This window comes from Oncorhynchus mykiss, chromosome 30, assembly GCF_013265735.2.
Source record: "Oncorhynchus mykiss isolate Arlee chromosome 30, USDA_OmykA_1.1, whole genome shotgun sequence".
Taxonomy (NCBI): Eukaryota; Metazoa; Chordata; class Actinopteri; order Salmoniformes; family Salmonidae; genus Oncorhynchus; species Oncorhynchus mykiss.
The window spans coordinates 294,167-319,414 of NC_050570.1; the positions used below are offsets into that span (position 1 = coordinate 294,167).

Sequence of the window (25,248 nt, forward strand, 5' to 3'; positions counted from 1 at the left end):
GAGTCGAAACGTAACCTTGTCAGTGACTCCAACCATAACCCAGTCAGTGAGAGTCCAACCGTAACCCTGTCAGTGTGAGTCCAACCGTAACCCTTTCAGTGTGAGTCCAACCGTAACCTTGTCAGTGTGAGTGCAACCGTAACCCTGTCAGTGTGAGTCCAACCGTAACCCTGTCAGTGTGAGTCCAACCGTAACCCTGTCAGTGTGAGTCCAACCGTAACCCTGTCAGTGTGAGTCTAACCGTAACCCTGTCAGTGAGTCTAACCGTAACCCTGTCAGTGTGAGTCCAACCATAACCCTGTCAGTGACTCCAACCGTAACCCTGTCAGTGCGAGTCCAACCGTAACCCTGTCAGTGCTAGTCCAACCGTAACCCTGTCAGTGCGAGTCCAACCGTAACCCTGTCAGTGTGAGTCCAACCGTAACCCTGTCAGTGTGAGTCCAACCGTAACCCTGTCAGTGTGAGTCCAACCGTAACCCTGTCAGTGTGAGTCCAACCGTAACCCTGTCAGTGACTCCAACCGTAACTCTGTCAGTGACTCCAACCGTAACCCTGTCAGTGTGAATCCAACCGTAACCCTGTCAGTGTGAGTCCAACCGTAACCCTGTCAGTGTGAGTCCAACCGTAACCCTGTCAGTGACTCCAACCGTAACCCTGTCAGTGACTCCAACCGTAACCCTGTCAGTTCGAGTCCAACCGTAACCCTGTCAGTGACTCCAACCGTAACCCTGTCAGTGACTCCAACCATAACCCCCTCAGTGCGAGTCCAACCGTAACCCTGTCAGTGTGAGTCCAACCGTAACCCTGTCAGTGTGAGTCCAACCGTAACCCTGTCAGTGTGACTCCAACCGTAACCCTGTCAGTGTGAGTCCAACCGTAACCCTGTCAGTGTGAGTCCAACCGTAACCCTGTCAGTGACTCCAACCGTAACCCTGTCAGTGTGAGTCCAACCGTAACCCTGTCAGTGACTCCAACCGTAACCCTGTCAGTGCGAGTCCAACCGTAACCCTGTCAGTGACTCCAACCGTAACCCTGTCAGTGCGAGTCCAACCGTAACCCTGTCAGTGCGGGTCCAACCGTAACCCTGTCAGTTTGAGTCCAACCATAACCCTGTCAGTGCGAGTCCAAACGTAACCCTGTCAGTGACTCCAACCGTAACCCTGTCAGTGACTCCAACCGTAACCCCGTCAGTGTGAGTCCAACCGTAACCCCGTCAGTGTGAGTCCAACCGTAACCCCGTCAGTGTGAGTCCAACCGTAACCCTGTCAGTGACTCCAACCGTAACCCTGACAGTGATTCCAACCATAACCCCGTCAGTGCGAGTCCAACCGTAACCCTGTCAGTGTGAGTCCAACCGTAACCCTTTCAATGTGAGTCCAACCGTAACCCTGTCATTGTGAGTCCAACCGTAACCTTGTCAGTGACTCCAACCATAACCCAGTCAGTGAGAGTCCAACCGTAACCCTGTCAGTGTGAGTCCAACCGTAACCCTTTCAGTGTGAGTCCAACCGTAACCTTGTCAGTGTGAGTCCAACCTTAACCCTGTCAGTGTGAGTCCAACCGTAACCCTGTCAGTGTGAGTCCAACCGTAACCCTGTCAGTGTGAGTCTAAACGTAACCCTGTCAGTGAGTCTAACCGTAACCCTGTCAGTGTGAGTCCAACCATAACCCTGTCAGTGACTCCAACCGTAACCCTGTCAGTGCGAGTCCAACCGTAACCCTGTCAGTGCTAGTCCAACCGTAACCCTGTCAGTGCGAGTCCAACCGTAACCCTGTCAGTGCGAGTCCAACCGTAACCCTGTCAGTGTGAGTCCAACCGTAACCCTGTCAGTGTGAGTCTAACCGTAACCCTGTCAGTGACTCCAACCGTAACTCTGTCAGTGACTCCAACCGTAACCCTGTCAGTGTGAATCCAACCGTAACCCTGTCAGTGTGAGTCCAACCGTTACCCTGTCAGTGTAAGTCCAACCGTAACCCTGTCAGTGTGAGTCCAACCGTAACCCTGTCAGTGACTCCAACCGTAACCCTGTCAGTGTGAGTCCAACCGTAACCCTGTCAGTGACTCCAACCGTAACCCTGTCAGTGACTCCAACCATAACCCCGTCAGTGCGAGTCCAACCGTAACCCTGTCAGTGTGAGTCCAACCGTAACCCTGTCAGTGTGAGTCCAACCGTAACCCTGTCAGTGTGACTCCAACCGTAACCCTGTCAGTGTGAGTCCAACCGTAACCCTGTCAGTGTGAGTCCAACCGTAACCCTGTCAGTGACTCCAACCGTAACCCTGTCAGTGTGAGTCCAACCGTAACCCTGTCAGTGACTCCAACCGTAACCCTGTCAGTGTGAGTCCAACCGTAACCCTGTCAGTGACTCCAACCGTAACCCTGTCAGTGACTCCAACCGTAACCCTGTCAGTGCGAGTCAAACCGTAACCCTGTCAGTGCGAGTCCAACCGTAACCCTGTCAGTGCGAGTCCAACTGTAACCCTGTCAGTGTGAGTCCAACCGTAACCCTGTCAGTGTGAGTCCAACCATAACTCTGTCAGTGTGAGTCCAACCGTAACCATGTCAGTGACTCCAACCGTAACCCTGTCATTGACTCCAACCGTAACCCTTTCAGTGTGAGTCCAACCGTAACCCTGTCAGTGTGAGTCCAACCGTAACCCTGTCAGTGTGAGTCCAACCGTAACCCTGTCAGTGACTCCAACCATAACCCTGTCAGTGACTCCAACCGTAACCCTGTCAGTGTGAGTCCAACCGTAACCCTGTCAGTGTGCGTCCAACCGTAACCCTGTCAGTGTGAGTCCAACCGTAACCCTGTCAGTGTGAGTCCAACCGTAACCCTGTCAGTGACTCCAACCATAACCCTGTCAGTGACTCCAACCGTAACCCTGTCAGTGTGACTCCAACCGTAACCCTGTCAGTGTGAGTCCAACCGTAACCCTGTCAGTGTGAGTCCAACCGTAACCCTGTCAGTGTGAGTCCAACCGTAACCCTGTCAGTGTGAGTCCAACCGTAACCCTGTCAGTGTGAGTCCAACCGTAACCCTGTCAGTGACTCCAACCGTAACCTTGTCAGTGTGAGTCCAACCGTAACCCTGTCAGTGTGACTCCAACCGTAACCCTGTCAGTGTGAGTGCAACCGTAACCCTGTCAGTGTGACTCCAACCGTAACCCTGTCAGTGCGAGTCCAACCGTAACCCTGTCAGTGTGAGTCCAACCGTAACCCTGTCAGTGTGAGTCCAACCGTAACCCTGTCAGTGTGAGTCCAACCGTAACCCTGTCAGTGTGAGTCCAACCGTAACCCTGTCAGTGTGAGTCCAACCGTAACCCTGTCAGTGACTCCAACCGTAACCCTGTCAGTGCGAGTCCAACCGTAACCCTGTCAGTGCGGGTCCAACCGTAACCCTGTCAGTTTGAGTCCAACCATAACCCTGTCAGTGCGAGTCCAACCGTAACCCTGTCAGTGACTCCAACCGTAACCCTGTCAGTGACTCCAACCATAACCCTGTCAGTGTGAGTCCAACCGTAACCCTGTCAGTGTGAGTCCAACCGTAACCCTGTCAGTGACTCCAACCGTAACCCTGTCAGTGATTCCAACTATAACCCCGTCAGTGCGAGTCCAACCGTAACCCTGTCAGTGTGACTCCAACCGTAACCCTGTCAGTGTGAGTCCAACCGTAACCCTGTCAGTGTGACTCCAACCGTAACCCTGTCAGTGTGAGTCCAACCGTAACCCTGTCAGTGTGACTCCAACCGTAACCCTGTCAGTGTGACTCCAACCGTAACCCTGTCAGTGTGAGTCCAACCGTAACCCTGTCAGTGTGAGTCCAACCGTAACCCTGTCAGTGACTCCAACCGTAACCCTGTCAGTGTGAGTCCAACCGTAACCCTGTCAGTGACTCCAACCGTAACCCTGTCAGTGCGAGTCCAACCGTAACCCTGTCAGTGCGGGTCCAACCGTAACCCTGTCAGTTTGAGTCCAACCATAACCCTGTCAGTGCGAGTCCAACCGTAACTCTGTCAGTGACTCCAACCGTAACCCTGTCAGTGACTCCAACCGTAACCCCGTCAGTGTGAGTCCAACCGTAACCCCGTCAGTGTGAGTCCAACCGTAACCCTGTCAGTGTGAGTCCAACCGTAACCCTGTCAGTGACTCCAACCGTAACCCTGACAGTGATTCCAACCATAACCCCGTCAGTGCGAGTCCAACCGTAACCCTGTCAGTGTGAGTCCAACCGTAACCCTTTCAGTGTGAGTCCAACCGTAACCCTGTCATTGTGAGTCCAACCGTAACCTTGTCAGTGACTCCAACCATAACCCAGTCAGTGAGAGTCCAACCGTAACCCTGTCAGTGTGAGTCCAACCGTAACCCTTTCAGTGTGAGTCCAACCGTAACCTTGTCAGTGTGAGTCCAACCTTAACCCTGTCAGTGTGAGTCCAACCGTAACCCTGTCAGTGTGAGTCCAACCGTAACCCTGTCAGTGTGAGTCTAAACGTAACCCTGTCAGTGAGTCTAACCGTAACCCTGTCAGTGTGAGTCCAACCATAACCCTGTCAGTGACTCCAACCGTAACCCTGTCAGTGCGAGTCCAACCGTAACCCTGTCAGTGCTAGTCCAACCGTAACCCTGTCAGTGCGAGTCCAACCGTAACCCTGTCAGTGCGAGTCCAACCGTAACCCTGTCAGTGTGAGTCCAACCGTAACCCTGTCAGTGTGAGTCTAACCGTAACCCTGTCAGTGACTCCAACCGTAACTCTGTCAGTGACTCCAACCGTAACCCTGTCAGTGTGAATCCAACCGTAACCCTGTCAGTGTGAGTCCAACCGTTACCCTGTCAGTGTAAGTCCAACCGTAACCCTGTCAGTGTGAGTCCAACCGTAACCCTGTCAGTGACTCCAACCGTAACCCTGTCAGTGTGAGTCCAACCGTAACCCTGTCAGTGACTCCAACCGTAACCCTGTCAGTGACTCCAACCATAACCCCGTCAGTGCGAGTCCAACCGTAACCCTGTCAGTGTGAGTCCAACCGTAACCCTGTCAGTGTGAGTCCAACCGTAACCCTGTCAGTGTGACTCCAACCGTAACCCTGTCAGTGTGAGTCCAACCGTAACCCTGTCAGTGTGAGTCCAACCGTAACCCTGTCAGTGACTCCAACCGTAACCCTGTCAGTGTGAGTCCAACCGTAACCCTGTCAGTGACTCCAACCGTAACCCTGTCAGTGTGAGTCCAACCGTAACCCTGTCAGTGACTCCAACCGTAACCCTGTCAGTGACTCCAACCGTAACCCTGTCAGTGCGAGTCAAACCGTAACCCTGTCAGTGCGAGTCCAACCGTAACCCTGTCAGTGCGAGTCCAACTGTAACCCTGTCAGTGTGAGTCCAACCGTAACCCTGTCAGTGTGAGTCCAACCATAACTCTGTCAGTGTGAGTCCAACCGTAACCATGTCAGTGACTCCAACCGTAACCCTGTCATTGACTCCAACCGTAACCCTGTCAGTGTGAGTCCAACCGTAACCCTGTCAGTGTGAGTCCAACCGTAACCCTGTCAGTGTGAGTCCAACCGTAACCCTGTCAGTGACTCCAACCATAACCCTGTCAGTGACTCCAACCGTAACCCTGTCAGTGTGAGTCCAACCGTAACCCTGTCAGTGTGCGTCCAACCGTAACCCTGTCAGTGTGAGTCCAACCGTAACCCTGTCAGTGTGAGTCCAACCGTAACCCTGTCAGTGACTCCAACCATAACCCTGTCAGTGACTCCAACCGTAACCCTGTCAGTGTGACTCCAACCGTAACCCTGTCAGTGTGAGTCCAACCGTAACCCTGTCAGTGTGAGTCCAACCGTAACCCTGTCAGTGTGAGTCCAACCGTAACCCTGTCAGTGTGAGTCCAACCGTAACCCTGTCAGTGTGAGTCCAACCGTAACCCTGTCAGTGACTCCAACCGTAACCTTGTCAGTGTGAGTCCAACCGTAACCCTGTCAGTGTGACTCCAACCGTAACCCTGTCAGTGTGAGTGCAACCGTAACCCTGTCAGTGTGACTCCAACCGTAACCCTGTCAGTGCGAGTCCAACCGTAACCCTGTCAGTGTGAGTCCAACCGTAACCCTGTCAGTGTGAGTCCAACCGTAACCCTGTCAGTGTGAGTCCAACCGTAACCCTGTCAGTGTGAGTCCAACCGTAACCCTGTCAGTGTGAGTCCAACCGTAACCCTGTCAGTGACTCCAACCGTAACCCTGTCAGTGCGAGTCCAACCGTAACCCTGTCAGTGCGGGTCCAACCGTAACCCTGTCAGTTTGAGTCCAACCATAACCCTGTCAGTGCGAGTCCAACCGTAACCCTGTCAGTGACTCCAACCGTAACCCTGTCAGTGACTCCAACCATAACCCTGTCAGTGTGAGTCCAACCGTAACCCTGTCAGTGTGAGTCCAACCGTAACCCTGTCAGTGACTCCAACCGTAACCCTGTCAGTGATTCCAACTATAACCCCGTCAGTGCGAGTCCAACCGTAACCCTGTCAGTGTGACTCCAACCGTAACCCTGTCAGTGTGAGTCCAACCGTAACCCTGTCAGTGTGACTCCAACCGTAACCCTGTCAGTGTGAGTCCAACCGTAACCCTGTCAGTGTGACTCCAACCGTAACCCTGTCAGTGTGACTCCAACCGTAACCCTGTCAGTGTGAGTCCAACCGTAACCCTGTCAGTGTGAGTCCAACCGTAACCCTGTCAGTGACTCCAACCGTAACCCTGTCAGTGTGAGTCCAACCGTAACCCTGTCAGTGACTCCAACCGTAACCCTGTCAGTGCGAGTCCAACCGTAACCCTGTCAGTGCGGGTCCAACCGTAACCCTGTCAGTTTGAGTCCAACCATAACCCTGTCAGTGCGAGTCCAACCGTAACTCTGTCAGTGACTCCAACCGTAACCCTGTCAGTGACTCCAACCGTAACCCCGTCAGTGTGAGTCCAACCGTAACCCCGTCAGTGTGAGTCCAACCGTAACCCTGTCAGTGTGAGTCCAACCGTAACCCTGTCAGTGACTCCAACCGTAACCCTGACAGTGATTCCAACCATAACCCCGTCAGTGCGAGTCCAACCGTAACCCTGTCAGTGTGAGTCCAACCGTAACCCTTTCAGTGTGAGTCCAACCGTAACCCTGTCATTGTGAGTCCAACCGTAACCTTGTCAGTGACTCCAACCATAACCCAGTCAGTGAGAGTCCAACCGTAACCCTGTCAGTGTGAGTCCAACCGTAACCCTTTCAGTGTGAATCCAACCGTAACCTTGTCAGTGTGAGTCCAACCGTAACCCTGTCAGTGTGAGTCCAACCGTAACCCTGTCAGTGTGAGTCCAACCGTAACCCTGTCAGTGTGAGTCTAACCGTAACCCTGTCAGTGAGTCTAACCGTAACCCTGTCAGTGTGAGTCCAACCATAACCCTGTCAGTGACTCCAACCGTAACCCTGTCAGTGCGAGTCCAACCGTAACCCTGTCAGTGCTAGTCCAACCGTAACCCTGTCAGTGCGAGTCCAACCGTAACCCTGTCAGTGTGAGTCCAACCGTAACCCTGTCAGTGTGAGTCCAACCGTAACCCTGTCAGTGACTCCAACAGTAACTCTGTCAGTGACTCCAACCGTAACCCTGTCAGTGTGAATCCAACCGTAACCCTGTCAGTGTGAGTCCAACCGTTACCCTGTCAGTGTGAGTCCAACCGTAACCCTGTCAGTGTGAGTCCAACCGTAACCCTGTCAGTGACTCCAACCGTAACCCTGTCAGTGACTCCAACCGTAACCCTTTCAGTGTGAGTCCAACCGTAACCCTGTCAGTGACTCCAACCGTAACCCTGTCAGTGACTCCAACCATAACCCCGTCAGTGCGAGTCCAACCGTAACCCTGTCAGTGTGAGTCCAACCGTAACCCTGTCAGTGTGAGTCCAACCGTAACCCTGTCAGTGTGACTCCAACCGTAACCCTGTCAGTGTGAGTCCAACCGTAACCCTGTCAGTGTGAGTCCAACCGTAACCCTGTCAGTGACTCCAACCGTAACCCTGTCAGTGTGAGTCCAACCGTAACCCTGTCAGTGACTTCAACCGTAACCCTGTCAGTGCGAGTCCAACCGTAACCCTGTCAGTGCGAGTCCAACCGTAACCCTGTCAGTGTGAGTCCAACCATAACTCTGTCAGTGTGAGTCCAACCGTAACCCTGTCAGTGACTCCAACAGTAACTCTGTCAGTGACTCCAACCGTAACCCTGTCAGTGTGAATCCAACCGTAACCCTGTCAGTGTGAGTCCAACCGTTACCCTGTCAGTGTGAGTCCAACCGTAACCCTGTCAGTGTGAGTCCAACCGTAACCCTGTCAGTGACTCCAACCGTAACCCTGTCAGTGACTCCAACCGTAACCCTTTCAGTGTGAGTCCAACCGTAACCCTGTCAGTGACTCCAACCGTAACCCTGTCAGTGACTCCAACCATAACCCCGTCAGTGCGAGTCCAACCGTAACCCTGTCAGTGTGAGTCCAACCGTAACCCTGTCAGTGTGAGTCCAACCGTAACCCTGTCAGTGTGACTCCAACCGTAACCCTGTCAGTGTGAGTCCAACCGTAACCCTGTCAGTGTGAGTCCAACCGTAACCCTGTCAGTGACTCCAACCGTAACCCTGTCAGTGTGAGTCCAACCGTAACCCTGTCAGTGACTCCAACCGTAACCCTGTCAGTGCGAGTCCAACCGTAACCCTGTCAGTGCGAGTCCAACCGTAACCCTGTCAGTGTGAGTCCAACCATAACTCTGTCAGTGTGAGTCCAACCGTAACCCTGTCAGTGTGAGTCCAACCATAACTCTGTCAGTGTGAGTCCAACCGTAACCCTGTCAGTGACTCCAACCGTAACCCTGTCAGTGCGAGTCCAACCGTAACCCTGTCAGTGCGAGTCCAACCGTAACCCTGTCAGTGTGAGTCCAACCATAACTCTGTCAGTGCGAGTCCAACCGTAACCCTGTCAGTGTGAGTCCAACTATAACCCTGTCAGTGTGAGTCCAACCGTAACCCTGTCAGTGCGAGTCCAACCGTAACCCTGTCAGTGTGAGTCCAACCATAACTCTGTCAGTGTGAGTCCAACCGTAACCATGTCAGTGACTCCAACCGTAACCCTGTCATTGACTCCAACCGTAACCCTGTCAGTGTGAGTCCAACCGTAACCCTGTCAGTGTGAGTCCAACCGTAACCCTGTCAGTGCGAGTCCAACCGTAACCCTGTCAGTGCGAGTCCAACCGTAACCATGTCAGTGACTCCAACCGTAACCCTGTCAGTGTGAGTCCAACCGTAACCCTGTCATTGTGAGTCCAACCGTAACCCTGTCAGTGCGAGTCCAACCGTAACCCTGTCAGTGCGAGTCCAACCGTAACCCTGTCAGTTTGAGTCCAACCATAACCCTGTCAGTGCGAGTCCAACCGTAACCCTGTCAGTGACTCCAACCGTAACCCTGTCAGTGACTCCAACCGTAACCCCGTCAGTGTGAGTCCAACCGTAACCCTGTCAGTGACTCCAACCGTAACCCTGTCAGTGACTCCAACCGTAACCCTGTCAGTGAGTCCAACCGTAACCCTGTCAGTGTGAGTCCAACCGTAACCCTGTCAGTGCGAGTCTAACCCTGACAGTGCGAGTCCAACCGTAAACCTGTCAGTATGTCTGCCTCGCCTGGTTCACCAACTACTTTTCAGATAAAGTTCAGTGTTTCAAATTGGAGGGCCTGTTGCACCTCCATAGAGACTACCAGAGGGTTAAATTCTAAACTCTAAATTCTACACTCTTTTCTCTCTATACATCAATGATGTCGCTCTTGCTGCTGTTGACTCTCTGATCCAACTCTACGCAGACGATACCATTCTGTATACTTCTGGCCCTTCTTTGGACACTGTTAACAAACCTCCAGACGAGCTTCAATGCCATACAATACTCTTCCATGGCCTCCAACTGCTCTTAATTGCAAGTAAAACTAAATGAATGCTCTTCAACCGATCGCTTCCTCCACCTGCCTAGCATCACTGCTCTGGACGGTTCTGACTTAGAATATGTGGACAACTACAAATACCTAGTTGTCTGGTTAGACTGTAAACTCTCCTTCCAGACTCACAGCATCTCCAGTCCAAAATTAAATCTAGAATCGGCTTCCTATTTCGCAACGAAGCCTCCTTCACTCACGCCGCCAAACATACCCTCGTAAAACTGACTATCCTTCCGATCCCTCACTTTAGCGATGTCATTTACAAAATCGCCTCCAACACTCTACTCAGACTGCATTCAATTTGCTATCACAGTTACTTCCATTTTGTCTCCAAAGCCCCATATACTACCCACCACTGCGACCTCCTGGTCATCTATAGTCTATAGTCTTTGCTAGGTAAAGGCCTGCCTTATCTCAGCTCACTGGTCACCATAACAACACCCACCCGTAGCACCTGCTCCAGCAGGTATATTTCACTGGTCATCCCCAACGCCAACTCGTACTTTGGCAGCCTTTCCTTCCAGTTCTCTGCTGCCAATGACTGGAACGAATAGCAAAAATCACTGAAGCTGGAAACTTAAATCTCCCTCACTAACTTCAAGCATCAGCTGTAAGTGCAGCTTACTGATCATTGCACCTGTTCACAGCCCGTCTGTAAATAGCCCATCCAACTACCTCATCCCCATATTGTTATTTATTTTTGCTCTTTTTCACCCCAGTATCTCTACTTGCACATCATCATCTGCACATCTATCATTCAGATGTTAATGCTTCATTGGAATTATCTCGCCACTCTGGCCTATTTATTGCCTTATCTCCCTAATCTTACTAACTTTCCACACACTGTATATAGATTTTGATATTGTGTTATTGACTGTACGTTTGTTTATCCCATGTGTAACTCTTGTTTTTGTCACACGTTTTTGCTTTATTTTGGCCAGGTTGCAGTTGTAAATGAGAACTTGTTCTCAACTAGCCTACCTGGTTAAATAAAGGTGTTCTCAACTAGCCTAACTGGTTAAATAAAGGTGTTCTCAACTAGCCTACCTGGTTAAATAAAGGTGAAATAAAAAATAAAATAAATAAAAAATCCTCCACCCACCATGCACTCTTTAAATAGCCTTCTTCCTTGTCAGTGACGGGCTGTTAAATTAAAACCAAGACCTGCATATAATACTTATGAACGGCAGTTTTTTCTTGAAACTGCAAATACAATGATAGATTCATGCAATGCTTTACTATAAAGGTGATCTTTCCGTCCCTACTCTTGTACACAGTGGTCTGCGAACCCACAACCTTCTGTGCGCTATCAAAATTCCTGTGTTGCCATGCTTACAGGAAGAAAAACAGTTTCTGAACATTCACCCTGATTACTGTGATGAAGCTGTATTCACCATGGTTACTGGGATTTAGCTTTAATAACCATGGTTACTGTGATCTAGCTGTATTTACCATGGTTACTGTGATGTAGCTGTATTCACCATGGTTACTGTGATGTAACTGTATTCACCGTGGTTACTGTGATCTAGCTGTATTCACCGTGGTAGTTATGGTAATCTAAACATTTTCATAATGGTTACTTTGATTTAGCTGTATTAACAACAGTAGTTGCTAAACGTGTGTGTGTGTGTGTGTTTGTGTGTTTGTTTGTGTTCCTCTGGCAGAGGGAGCAAGAGTCATTGACCTTGGAGGATCGGTTGCCAGGATACATGATCAACGTGTCCGTCGTTCTAATGATGGTACTGTCACTATCACACTTTCCTTTTTACCCCTATCCATCACTATCATTCTATACTTCTATCATTCTATACCTCCAATTATCAATATATCAATCTATCCTTTTATACCTCTATCCACAGCTCTAGAACTAGCTATCACTCTATACCTCTAATTATCACTATCCTTCTATACCTCTATCCATATAGCTCTATCACTCTATCCTTCAATACCTCTAATTATAGCCACGAGTCTATATCTCTAATTATCACTCTCCTTCTATACCTCTAATCATCACTATCCGTCTATACCTCTAATTATAACTATCCTTCTATACCTCTAATTATCACTATCCAGCTATACCTCTATCATTCAATACATCTAAGTTCATTCTATACCTCAAATTATCACCCTATCCTTCTATACATCTATCTCTATATCACCCTATCCTTGTATACCTCTATACCGCTATCATTCAAAACCTCTAAGTATAACTCTATACCTCTATTTATCACTCTATCTCTCTATACCTCTAAGTATCACTCTGTCCTTCTATACCTATATCTAGCACTGTGCATCTATTCCTCTATCTAGAATTATATCCTTCTATACCTCTATCTAAAATTAGATCCTTCTATACCTCTATCTAGCATTATAACCTTCTACCTCCATCTAGAATGATATCCTTCTATACCTCCATCTAGAATGATATCCTTCTATACCTCTATCTAGCATTATATCTCTCTACACCTCTATTTAGCGCTCTATCCATCTATACCTCTATCTAGCATTATATCCTTCTATACTCCTATCTACCACTCTATCCGTCTATACCTCCATCTAGAATTATATCCCTCTATACCTCCATCTAGAATTATATCCTTCTATACCTCCATCTAGAATTATATCTTTCCATACCTCCATCTAGAATTATATCCCTCTATCTAGCATTATATCCTTCTATACTCCAATTGAAAGTCTGGGTTCACAGCTCCAATCCAGATGTGTTGGTCGTTACTGAGACGTGGTTAAGGAAGAGTGTTTTGAATACTGATGTTAACCTTTCTGGTTATAACCTTTTTCGGAAAGACAGATCTTCCAAAGGTGTGGGAGTGGCAATCTTTATCAAGGATCACCGTCAGTGATCGGTTGTCTTCACCAAGTCTGTCCCCAAACAATTTGATTTGCTGGTTTTAAGCATTAAACTTTCAAAGCCAACATTTCCTCATCTCCCACCCCTTGTAATGCAACTATCCCCGATGCATCTCTCGCTTTTTCCCCTGCCCCGCTACAAAGTTTCTCCCTGCAGGCAGTCACTGAGTCTGATGTGCTAGAGGAGCCCCTGAAACTTGCTGCCCCTATCATCACCAAGCCTATCTCTGACCTGTTTAACCTGTCTCTCCTTTCTGAGGAGGTTCCCATTGCTTGGAAGGCAGCCACGGTTTGTCCTTTATTTAAAGGGGGAGATCAAGCTGATCCTAACTGTTATAGGCTTATTTCTATTTTCCCCTGTTTATCAAACGTGTTGGAAAAACGTGTCAATAATCAACTGACTGGCTTTCTTGATGTCTATAGTATTCTCTATGGTATGCAATCTGGTTTACACTCAGGTTATGGATGTGTCACTGCAACCTTAAAGGTCCTCAATGATGTCATCATTGCCCTTGATTCTAATCAATGTTGTTCTGCTATTTTTATTGACTTGGCCAAAGCTTTTGATACGGTAGACCATTCCGTTCTTGTGGGCTGGCTAAGGAGTATTGGTGTCTCTGAGGTGTCTTTGGCCTGGTTTGCTAACTACCTCTCTCGAAGAGTGCAGTGTATAAAGTCAGAAAATCTGCTGTCTCAGCCACTGCCTGTCACCAAGGGAGTACCCCAAGGCTCCATCCTAGGCCCCACGCTCTTCTCAATTTACATCAACAACATAGCTCAGGCAGTAGGAAGCTCTCTCATCCATTTATATGCAGATGATACAGTCGTATACTCAGCTGGCCCCTCCCCGGATTCTGTGTTAAATGCTCTACAACAAAGCTTTCTTAGTGTCCAACAAGGTTTCTCGACCCTTAACCTTGTTCTGACACCTCCAAAACAAAGGTCATGTGGTTTGGTAAGAAGAATGCCCCTCTCCCCACAGGTGTGATTACTACCTCTGAGGGTTTAGAGTTTGACGTAGTCACCTCATGCAAGTACTTGGGAGTATGGCTAGACGGTGCACTGTCCTTCTCTCAGCACATATCAAAGCTGCAGGCTTAAGTTAAATCTAGACTTGGTTTCCTCAATCGTAATCGCTCCTCTTTCACAACAGCTGCCAAACTAACCCTGATTCAAATGACCATTCTTCCCATGCTAGATTACGGAGACATAATTTATAGATCGGTAGGTAAGTGTGCTCTCGAGCGGCTAGATGTACTTTACCATTTGGCCATCAGATTTGCCACCAATGCTCCTTATAGGACACATCACTGCACTCTATACTCCTCTGTAAACTGGTCATCTCTGTGTACCCGTCCCAAGACCCACTGGTTGATGCTTATTTATTAAACCCTCTTAAGCCTCACTCAAATCAAAATCAAATCAAATCAAATTTATTTATATAGCCCTTCGTACATCAGCTGACATCTCAAAGTGCTGTACAGAAACCCAGCCTAAAACCCCAAACAGCAAGCAATGCAGGTGATGAAGCACGTTGGCTAGGAAAAACTCCCTAGAAAGGCCAAAACCTAGGAAGAAACCTAGAGAGGAACCAGGCTATGAGGGGTGGCCAGCCCTCTTCTGGCTGTGCCAGGTGGAGATTATAACAGAACATGACCAAGATGTTAAAATGTTCAAAAATTACCAGCATGGTCAAATAATAGGTCTGGGACAGGTAGCGCGTCCGGTGAACTGGTCAGGATTCCATAGCCGCAGGCAGAACAGTTTAAACTGGAGCAGCAGCACGGCCAGGTGGACTGGGGACAGCAAGGAGTCATCATGCCAGGTAGTCCTGAGGCATGGTCCTAGGGCTCAGGTCAGTTGAAACTGGAGCAGCAGCATGGCCAGGTGGACTGGGGACAGCAAGGAGTCATCATGTCAGGTAGTCCTGAGGCATGGTCCTACGGCTCAGGTCATCCGAGAGAGAGAAAGAAAGAGAGAAAGAGAGAATTAGAGAGAGCATACTTAAATTCACACAGGACACCGGATAAGACAGGAGAAGTACTCCAGACTCCCCCCAGTACTCCTCACTTCCCCCTATCTGAGATATCTACTGCAGCCCTCATCCTCCACATACAACACCCGTTCTGCCAGTCACATTCTGTTTAAGGTCCTCAAAGCAGACACATCCCATTCCTCTTTTCAGTTCTCTGCAGCTAGCGACTGGAACAAGCTGCAACAAACACTCAAACTGGACAGTTTCATCTCAATCTCTTCATTGAAACACTCAAAGACTCAATCATGGATCTTTGTGGTACTTTCTGGTTTACATTTCCCATGAATACCACTGGACAATCACAGAGTACCACAGGACATTTGCTAATACAAGTTACCAAGCTACCTATCTACAATACAGACTAGTAATAATAGTTAGATAGCTAACAATGCTAATACAAGTTAATAATGATGAGATGGCGCCGAAGAGGTTGACGTTTTACATGCCCGTAACGAATTGTGCTATTTTGTTTGTTTTTTTGCGTTGTTTGTAAATTATTTAAAAAATGTATTTTGTACATAATGTTGCTGCTACCATCTCTTATGACCGAAAATATCTTCTGGACATCAGAACTGGGGTTACTCACCACGAACTGGAAGAAAACCTTTCCTTTAAAGAGAGAACAGAGAAGCTATTGCTGGTAAGACAAGGGGTGGGGGTGTGTTTTTGTCAATAACAGCTGGTGCGCGACGTCTAATATTAAAGAAGTCTCAAGGTATTGCTTGCCTGAGTTAGAGTAACTTATGATAAGCTGTAGACCACACTGTCTACCAAGAGTTCTCATCTATTTTATTCCTAGCCGTCTATTTACCACCATAGACCGATGCTGGCACTAAGATGGCACTCAAGCAACTCTATAAGGCCATAAGCAAACAAGAAAATGCTCACCCAGAAGTGGCTCTCCTAGTGGCCGGGGACTTTAATGCAGTCAAACTTAAATCAGTTTTACCAGTTTTTTGCCAGCATGTCACATGTGCAACCAGAGGAATAAAACTCTTGACCACCTTTACTCCACACACAGAGATGAGCACAAAGCTCTCCCCCGCCCTCCCTTGGCAAATCTGACTATAATGATATCCTCCTGATTCCTGCTTACAAGCAAAAACTAAAGCAGGAAGTACCAGTGACTCACTCAATAAGTGGTCAGATGATGTGGATGCTACACTACAGAATTGTTTTGCTAGCGCAGACTGGAATATGTTCCGGGATTCATCCAATGGCATTGAAGAGTATACAACCTCAATCACAAGCTTCATCAATAAGTGCTTCGACGACGTCCCCCCCACAATGACCGTAAATACATATCCCAACCAGAAGCCATGGATTACAGGCAACATCGGTATCGAGCTAAAGGCTAGAGCTGCTGCTTTCAAAGAGAGGGACACTAATCTAGACGCCTATAAGAAATCCCGCTATGCCCTCCGACGAACCATCAAAGCGTCAATACAGGATTAAGATTGAATACTACTACACCGGCTCTGACGCTCGTCGTAAGTGGCAGGGCTTGAAAACTATTACTGGCTAAAAAGGGAAACCCAGACGCGAGCTGCCCAGTGACGCGAGCCTACCAGACGAGCTAAATGCCTTTTATGCTCGCTTCAAGGCAAGCAACACTGAAGCATGCAGGAGAGCACCAGGAGAGTGCGATAACACTCTCGGTAGCCGATGTGAGCAAGACCTTTAAACAGGTCATTCACAAAGCCGCGGGGCCAGATGGATTACCAGGAGGTGTACTCAAAACATGCGTGGACCAACTGGCAGGTGTCTTCACTGACATTTTCAACCTTTGCCTGACTGAGTCTGTAATACCTACATGTTTCAAGCACCCACCATAGTCCCTGTGCCCAATGAAGCGAAGGTAACCTGCCTAAATGATTACCGCCCCATAGCCCTCACGTCAGTAGCCATAAAGTGCTTTGAAAGGCTGGTCATGGCTCACATCAACAGCATCCTCCCGGATACCTTAGAACATCTCCAATTTGCATACCGCGACATAAGGAACACCTATGTGAGAATTCTGTTCATTGACTACAGCTCAAAGTTCAACACCATAGTGCCCATGAAGCTCATCACTAAGCTAAGGACCCTGGGACTAAACACCTCTCTCTGCAAATGGATCCTGGACTTCCTGAGGGGGCCACCCCCAGGTGGTAAGGGTAGGCAACAACACATCTGCCACACTGATCCTCAACACTGGGGCCCCTCAGGGGTTTGTACTTAGTCCCCTCCTGTACTCCCTGTTCACCCACAACTGCGTGGCCAAACACGACTCCAACACCATTAAGTTTGTTGACGACACAACAGTGGTAGGCCTGATCACCGACAATGATGAGACAGCCTGTAGGAAGGAGGTCAGAGAACTGGTAGTGTGGTGCAGGACAACAACCTCTCCCTCAATGTGAGCAAGACAAAGGAGCTGATCATGGATGACAGGAAAAGGTGGACCGAACAGGCCCCCATTAACATCAATGGGGCTGTAGTGGAGTGAGGTACAAGTTCCTTGGTGTCCACATCATCAACAAACTATCATGGTCCAAACAAACCAAGACAGTCATGAAGATAGCATGACAAAACCTTTTGCCCCTCGGGAGACTGAAAAGATTTGGCATGGGTCCCCAGATCCTCAGAAGTAGCTGCACCATCGAGAGCATCCTGACCGGTTGCATCACCGCCTGGTATGGCAACTGCTCGGCATCTGACCATAAGGCGCTACAGAGGGTAGTGCGTACGGCCCAGTACATCACCGGGGCCAAGCTTCCTGCAATCCAGGACAGGAACTATATAATAGGTGGTGTGAGAGGAAAGCCCATAAAATTATCCAGTCACCCAAGTCATAGACTGTTTTCTCTGCTACCACACAACAAGTGGTACCGGAGCTCTAAGTCTAAAACCAAAAGGCTCCTTTACAGCTTCTACCCCCAAGCCATAAGACTGCTGAACAATTAATCAGATGGCCACCGGACTATTACATTTACCCCACACCAATTTGTTTTAACCAAAACCCTGGCTCACTGAATTGTGTAACACATCCTCACATTAGCACTAATCCTGACCTTAACACTAACCCACACCTTAACACTAACCCTCACCCTGACAATAACCCTGACCTTAACACTAACCCACACCTTAACACTAACCCTCACCCTGACACTAACCCTGACCTTAACACTAACCCACACCTTAACACTAACCCACACCTTAACACTAACCCTCACCCTGACACTAACCCTCACCCTGACACTAACCCTCACCCTGACACTAACCCTGACCTTAACACTAACCCACACCTTAACACTAACCCACACCTTAACACTAACCCTCACCTTAACACTAACCCTGACCTTAACACTAACCCTCACCCTGACACTAACCCTGACCTTAACACTAACCCACACCTTAACACTAACCCTCACCTTAACACTAACCCTCACCTTAACACTAACCCTCACCCTAACACTAACCTGTATATTGCCTCGTTATTGTTATGTTATTGTGTTAATTTATATTATTTTTTACTTTAGTTTATTTGGTAAATATTTTCTTAACTCTTGAACTACACTGATGGTTAAGAGCTTGTAAGTAAGCATTTCACAGTAAGGTGTCATCTACAAGTCTCTGCTAGGTAAAGCCCAGCCTTACCTCAGCTCACTGGTCACCATAGCAGCACCCACCCGTAGCACGAGCTCCAGCAGGTATATCTCACTAGTCACCCCCAAAGCCAATTCTTCCTTTGGCCGCCTCTCCTTCCAGTTCTCTGCTGCCAATGACTGGAACGAACTGCAAAAATCTCTGAAGCTGGAGACTCTTACCTCCCTTACTAGCTTTGAGCACCAGCTGTAAGAGCAGCTCACAGATCTCTGCACCTGTACATAGCCCATCTGTAAACAGCCCATCCAACTACCTCATCCCCATACTGTATTTATTTTTCTTGCTCCTTTGCACCCCAGTATCTCAACTTGCACATTCATCTTCTGCACATCCTACTATTCCAGTGTTTAATTTCTATATTGTAATTATTTCGCCACTATGGCCTATTTATTGTCTTACCCCCCTTATCCTACCTCATTTGCACACGCTCTTTATAGATTTTTCTACTCTATTATTGATTGTATGTTTGTTTATTCCATGTGTAACTCTGTGTTGTTGTATGTGTCGAACTGCTTCGCTTTATCTTGGCCAGGTCGCAGTTGCAAATGAGAACTTGTTCTCAACTAGCCTACCTGGTTAAATAAAGGTGAAGTAAAATAAAAAGGTCTACACTTGTTGTATTCGGCGCATTTAACAAATAAAGTTTAATTTGATTAGATAGCGAACAATGCTTATACAGGCTAATTACAATAGTTAGCTATGTATCACTCTTTCCTGTATTTTGGTTGATAATTTACTGTATGTGTGTTTGTGTTAGATGGGGGTAACGTTTTCCGCAGTGTTTGGAGTGATCCTGTATCGTATCACCATGCTGTCTATCTGGTCCATGAACCCAGACCCTGAGGCCAAGGCCTCTGTTAGGATGACCGTCACCACCACTGCCATCATCATCAACCTGCTTGTTGTATTGATACTGGATGAGATCTACGGTGCTATCGCTGTCTGGCTCACTAAACTGGGTAACACTAACACTAACCTGACCCTCACCCTAACACTGACCCTAACACTGTCTGGCTGTGTGGCTGACTAAACTGGGTAACACTAACATGACCCTAACACTGACCCTCACCCTAACCCTAACACTGACCCTCACCCTATCGCTGTCTGGCTGTCTGGCTGACCAAACTGGGTAACACTAACCTGACCCTAACACTGACCCTCACCCTAACACTAACACTGACCTTATCGCTGTCTGGCTCACTAAACTGGGTAACACTAACCTGACCCTAACACTGACCCTCACCCTAACACTAACCCTGACACTGACCCTATCGCTGTCTGGCTGACTGAACTGGGTAACACTGACCCTAACCCTAACACTAACACTGACCCTCACCCTATCACTGCCTGGCTCACTGAGCGGGGCGGCAGGGTAGCCTAGTGGTTAGAGCGTTGGACTAGTAACCGGAAGGTTGCAAGTTCAAATCCCTCGTTCTGTCGTTCTGCCCCTGACCAGGCAGTTAACCCACTGTTTCTAGGCCGTCATTGAAAATAATAATTTGTTCTTAACTGACTTGCCTAGTTAAATAAAGGTAAAATAAAAATAAATAAATAAACTGAACTGGATAACACTGACCCTAACACTGACCCTCACCCTAACACTAACCGTATTGCTGTCTGGCTCACTGAACTGGTTAACACTAACCCTGACCCTAACACTAACCCTATCGCTGTCTGGCTGACTAAACTGGGTAACCCTAACACTAACCTGGGTAACACTAACCTGACCCTAACACTAACCCTATCACTATCTGGCTCACTAAACTTGGTATCACTGACCCTATTGCTGTCTGGGTAACACTAACACTGACCCTCACCCTAACACTAACCCTATCGCTGTCTGGCTCACTAAACTGGGTAACACTGACCCTATCGCTGTCTGGGTAACACTGACACTAACCCTATCGCTGTCTGGCTCACTAAACTGGGTAACACTAACCCTCACCTTAACCTTAACCCTAACACTAACCCTCAACCTGTCACTGTCTGGCTCACTGAACTGTTTAGCACACTTCTGATAACGTCTAATAATGTGATTGGCTGCTTGTCTTGTCTGTCAGAGGTTCCTAAGACAGAAGCGGAGTTTGAGGAGCGTCTGATTCTGAAATCGTTTCTGTTGAAGTCCATGAACACCTTTGCTCCCGTCTTCTATGTGGCTTTCTTCAAGGGCAGGTGAGGGTGTGTGTGTGTGTGTGTGTTTTATTTATTTATTTTTATTGAACCTTTATATTGACAGGGAGTCATGTTGAGACCAAGGTCTCCTTTCCAAATGAGCCCTGTATAGCACCACAATACCAAATAATAAAACATTATACACATCAGTTTACTAGGAAAAGCCAAACAGAGATACACATACACAATCATAGAAAATAAACCCATGTTTCAGCATAAAGGTCGTCAATCATTCATCTGAATTGCTCTACAGGCACCAAATCATTTTTTTTTTTTTTACTTTTGGAGATTATTCCACAAGTTAAATGCAATAAAACTAAAATCTGATTTACCTATGTAGAGACCCAATTCATTTCCAGAGTTAGCCATCCCTGACATTGGGTGTGGTAACTCCTACGTGTAAAGGTTATTCATGATGTTAGGTACAGAGGGAGTTTTTGCAAAAGAGCTTTATGAATGAAAAAAGAGCAATGTAATTACTTTTATACAACGGGCGGGTCTAATCCTGGATGCTGATTGGTTAAAATTGTGTTCCAGACGGTGTCTACAGGTCGTTATCAATAAAACATCACAAGGTGCAGAGCAATCAATTTTCCTTCCCGGGGCAAGGAGACCCCCAGCTCCACTAAATCATTGACAACTTCGTGCCATTTTCAAGGGATTGTTAAATAAATGTTAACTATCTGGTTGTAATCTCATCACTACAACACATGTAATATCATCAGCGCGACACGCCCCCCAATGTCAGTGAGTGTGTTGATGAAACGTGTTTTGCTAGCCTGAATTACAATACTCCGCCATTCATTTATCACAACGTGAATTTCACAAAATGTTTAATTCTGTGTTTGGTTTACCCGGGACAATGTGGTCTGCCAGGACTTCCAATGTAGCTGCTATTTGCTTGCGGAGGCCTACAGGTGCAAAGTGGCTACTTTTAGCAAACAAGTAGTGAACGTACACAAGCTACTAGGGAATCCACACCCGCCTACTTCTTCTTTGTTTTCTACCCCAGTAGTCAGATACCGCTCTGGCCTAGTGGAAGTGTCTCCGCTGTGTCGGCTCTCTACAGCCGACTGGCCGTTACTCTGCAGGGATCCCTCCCAGAAGGGTTCTTCCAGATGATAAACTACAGGACTGTTTTGCTATCACAGACTGGAACATGTTCCGGGATTCTTCCGATGGCCTTGAGGAGTACACCACATCCATCACTGGCTTTATCAATACGTGCTTCGAGGACGTTGTTCCCACAGCATTCCATGGAGAATAAGAGCACCTCCTTCTGGGACACTGTAAAGTCCATGGAGAATAAGAGCACCTCCTTCTGGGACACTGTAAAGTCCATGGAGAATAAGAGCACCTCCTTCTGGGACACTGTAAAGTCCATGGAGAATAAGAGCACCTCCTCCCAGCTGCCCACTGCACTGAGGCTAGGAAACTCCGATAAATCCACTATGATCGAGAATTTCAATAAGCATTTCGCTACGGCTGGCCACGCTTTCCACCTGGCAACCCCAACCCTGGGCCAACAGCTCTACACCCCCCGCACTGGCCCAAGCCTCCCCCACTTCTCCTTCACCCAAATCCAGACAGCTGATGTTCTGAAAGAGCTGCAAAATCTGTATCCCTACAAAACAGTTGGGCTAGACATTCTGGATGGTCTCTTCCTAAAATTATCAACCCAAATTGTTGCAACCCCTATTACTAATCTGTTAAACCTCTCTTTCGTATCGTCTGATATTCTTAAAGATTTGAAAGCGGCCGAGGTCATCCCCCTCTTCAAAGTGGGAGACAATCTAGACCCAAACTGATACAGAAATATCATCCATCCTGCGCTGCCTTTCTAAAGTCTTTGAAAGCCAAGTGAACAAACAGATCACCGACCATCTCGAATCCCACCGTACCTTCTCCGCTATGCAATCCCGTTTCCGAGCTGGTCATGAGTATACCTCAGCCGTGCTCAAGGTCCTAAACGATATCATAACCACCATCGATAAAAACAGTACTGTGCAGCCATCTTCATCAACCTGGTCAAGGCTTTCGACTCTGTCAATCACCGTATTCTTATAGGCAGTCTCAATAGCCTTGGTTTCTCTAATGACTGCCTCGTCTGGTTCACTAACTACTTCTCAAATAGAGTTCAGTGTGTCAAATCTGAGGGCCTGTTTCCCGGACCTCTGGTAATCTCTATGGGGATGCCACAGGGTTTAAATCTCGGGCCGACTCTTTTCTCGGTATATATCAATGATGTCTCTCTTGCTGCGGGTGATTCTTTGATTCACCTCTACGCAGACGACACCATTATGTATACATCTGGCACTTCTTTGGACACTGGGTTAACCAACCACCAAACAACGCTTCAATGCCATAGAACACTTCCTATTTCACAACAAAGCCTCCTTTACTCATGCTGCCAAACATGCCCTCGTAAAACTGATTATCCTACCGATCCTAAACTTCAGCGCTGTCATTTACAAAATAGCCTCCAACACGCTACTCAGCAAATTGGATGCAGTCTATCACAGTGCCATCCGTTTTGTCACCAAAGCCCCATACACTACCCACCATTGCGACCTGTATGCTCTCATTGGCTTGTCCTCGCTACATATTCGTCACCAAACCCACTGGCTCCAGGTCATCTATAAGGCTTTGCTAGGTAAAGCTCTGCCATATCTCAGCTCACTGGTCACCATAGCAACACCCACCCATAACACGCGTTTTAGCAGGTATATTTCACTGGTCATACCCAAAGCCAACTCCTCAAATTGGCCGCCTTTCCTTCCAGTTCTCTGCTGACAATGACTGGAACAAATTGCAAAAATCACTGAAGTTGGAGACTTATACAGTGGGGCAAAAAAGTATTTAGTCAGCCACCAATTGTGCATGTTCTCCCACTTAAAAAGATGAGAGGCCTGTAATTTTCATCATAGGTACACTTCAACTATGACAGACGAAATGAGAGAAAAAAATCCAGAAAATCACATTGTAGGATCTTTAATGAATTTATTTGCAAATTATGGTGGAAAATAAGTATTTGGTCTCCTACAAACAAGCAAGATTTCTGGCTCTCACAGACCTGTAACTTCTTCTTTAAGAGGCTCCTCTGTCCTCCACTCGTTACCTGTATTAATGGCACCTGTTTGAACTTGTTATCAGAATAAAAGACACCTGTCCACAACCTCAAACAGTCACACTCCAAGCTCCACTATGGCCAAGACCAAAGAGCTGTCAAAGGACACCAGAAACAAAATTGTAGACCTGCACCAGGCTGGGAAGACCGAATCTGCAATAGGTAAGCAGCTTGGTTTGAAGAAATCAACTGTGGGAGCAATTATTAGGAAATGGAAGACATACAAGACCACTGATAATCTCCCTCGGTCTGGGCCTCCATGCAAGATCTCACCCCGTGGGGTCAAAATGATTACAACAACGGTGAGCAAAAATCACAGAACCACACGGGGGGACCTAGTGAATGACCTGCAGAGAGCTGGGACCAAAGTAACAAAGCCTACCATCAGTAACACACTACGCCGCCAGGGACTCAAATCCTGCAGTGCCAGACGTGTCCCCCTGCTTAAGCCAGTACATGTCCAGTCCTGTCTGAAGTTTGCTAGAGAGCATTTGGATGATCCAGAAGAAGATTGGGAGAATGTCATATGGTCAGATGAAACGAAAATATAACTTTTTGGTAAAAACTCAACTCTTCGTGTTTGCAGGACAAAGAATGCTGAGTTGCATCCAAAGAACACCATACCTACTGTGAAGCATGGGGGTGGAAACATCATGCTTTGGGGCTGTTTTTCTGCAACGGGACCAGGACGACTGATCCGTGTAAAGGAAAGAATGAATGGGGCCATGTATCGTGAGATTTTGAGTGAAAACCTCCTTCCATCAGCAAGGGCATTGAAGATGAAACATGGCTGGGTCTTTCAGCATGACAATGATCCCAAACACACCGCCCAGGCTACGAAGGAGTGGCTTCGTAAGAAGCATTTCAAGGTCCTGGAGTGGCCTAGCCTGTCTCCAGATCTCAACCCCATAGAAAATCTTTGGAGGGAGTTGAAAGTCCGTGTTGCCCAGCAACAGCCCCAAAACTTCACTGCTCTAGAGGAGATCTGCATGGAGGAATGGGCCAAAATACCAGCAACAGTGTGTGAAAACCTTGTGAAGACTTACAGAAAACGTTTGACCTCTGTCATTGCCAACAAAGGGTATATAACAAAGTATTGAGATAAACTTTTGTTATTGACCAAATACTTATTTTCCACCATAATTTGCAATTAAATTCATTAAAAATCCTACAATGTGATTTCTCTCATTTTGTCTGTCATAGTTGAACTGTACCTATGATGAAAATTACAGGCCTCTCTCATCTTTTTAAGTGGGAGAACTTGCACAATTGGTGGCTGACTAAATACTTTTTTGCCCCACTGTATCTCCCTCACTAACTTCTAGCATCGGCTGTCAGAGCAGCTTACCGATCACTGCAGCTGTACACAGCCCATCTGTAAATAGCCCATCCAACCAACTGCCTACCTCATCCC

At 47.7% G+C, this 25,248-nt stretch overlaps 1 protein-coding gene across 1 annotated transcript in view; it reads left to right on the forward strand.

Moving 5' to 3' along the window:
• LOC110522685 (anoctamin-1-like) overlaps window positions 1-25,248 on the forward strand; it is a 269,945-nt gene that overhangs the window by 204,849 nt on the left and 39,848 nt on the right. The window contains exons 16-18 of the mRNA XM_036968555.1: window positions 11,575-11,723; window positions 19,293-19,494; window positions 20,596-20,707. Of these exons, the coding sequence (XP_036824450.1) occupies window positions 11,575-11,723; window positions 19,293-19,494; window positions 20,596-20,707 (463 nt within the window). The remainder of the gene's footprint in view (window positions 1-11,574; window positions 11,724-19,292; window positions 19,495-20,595; window positions 20,708-25,248) is intronic.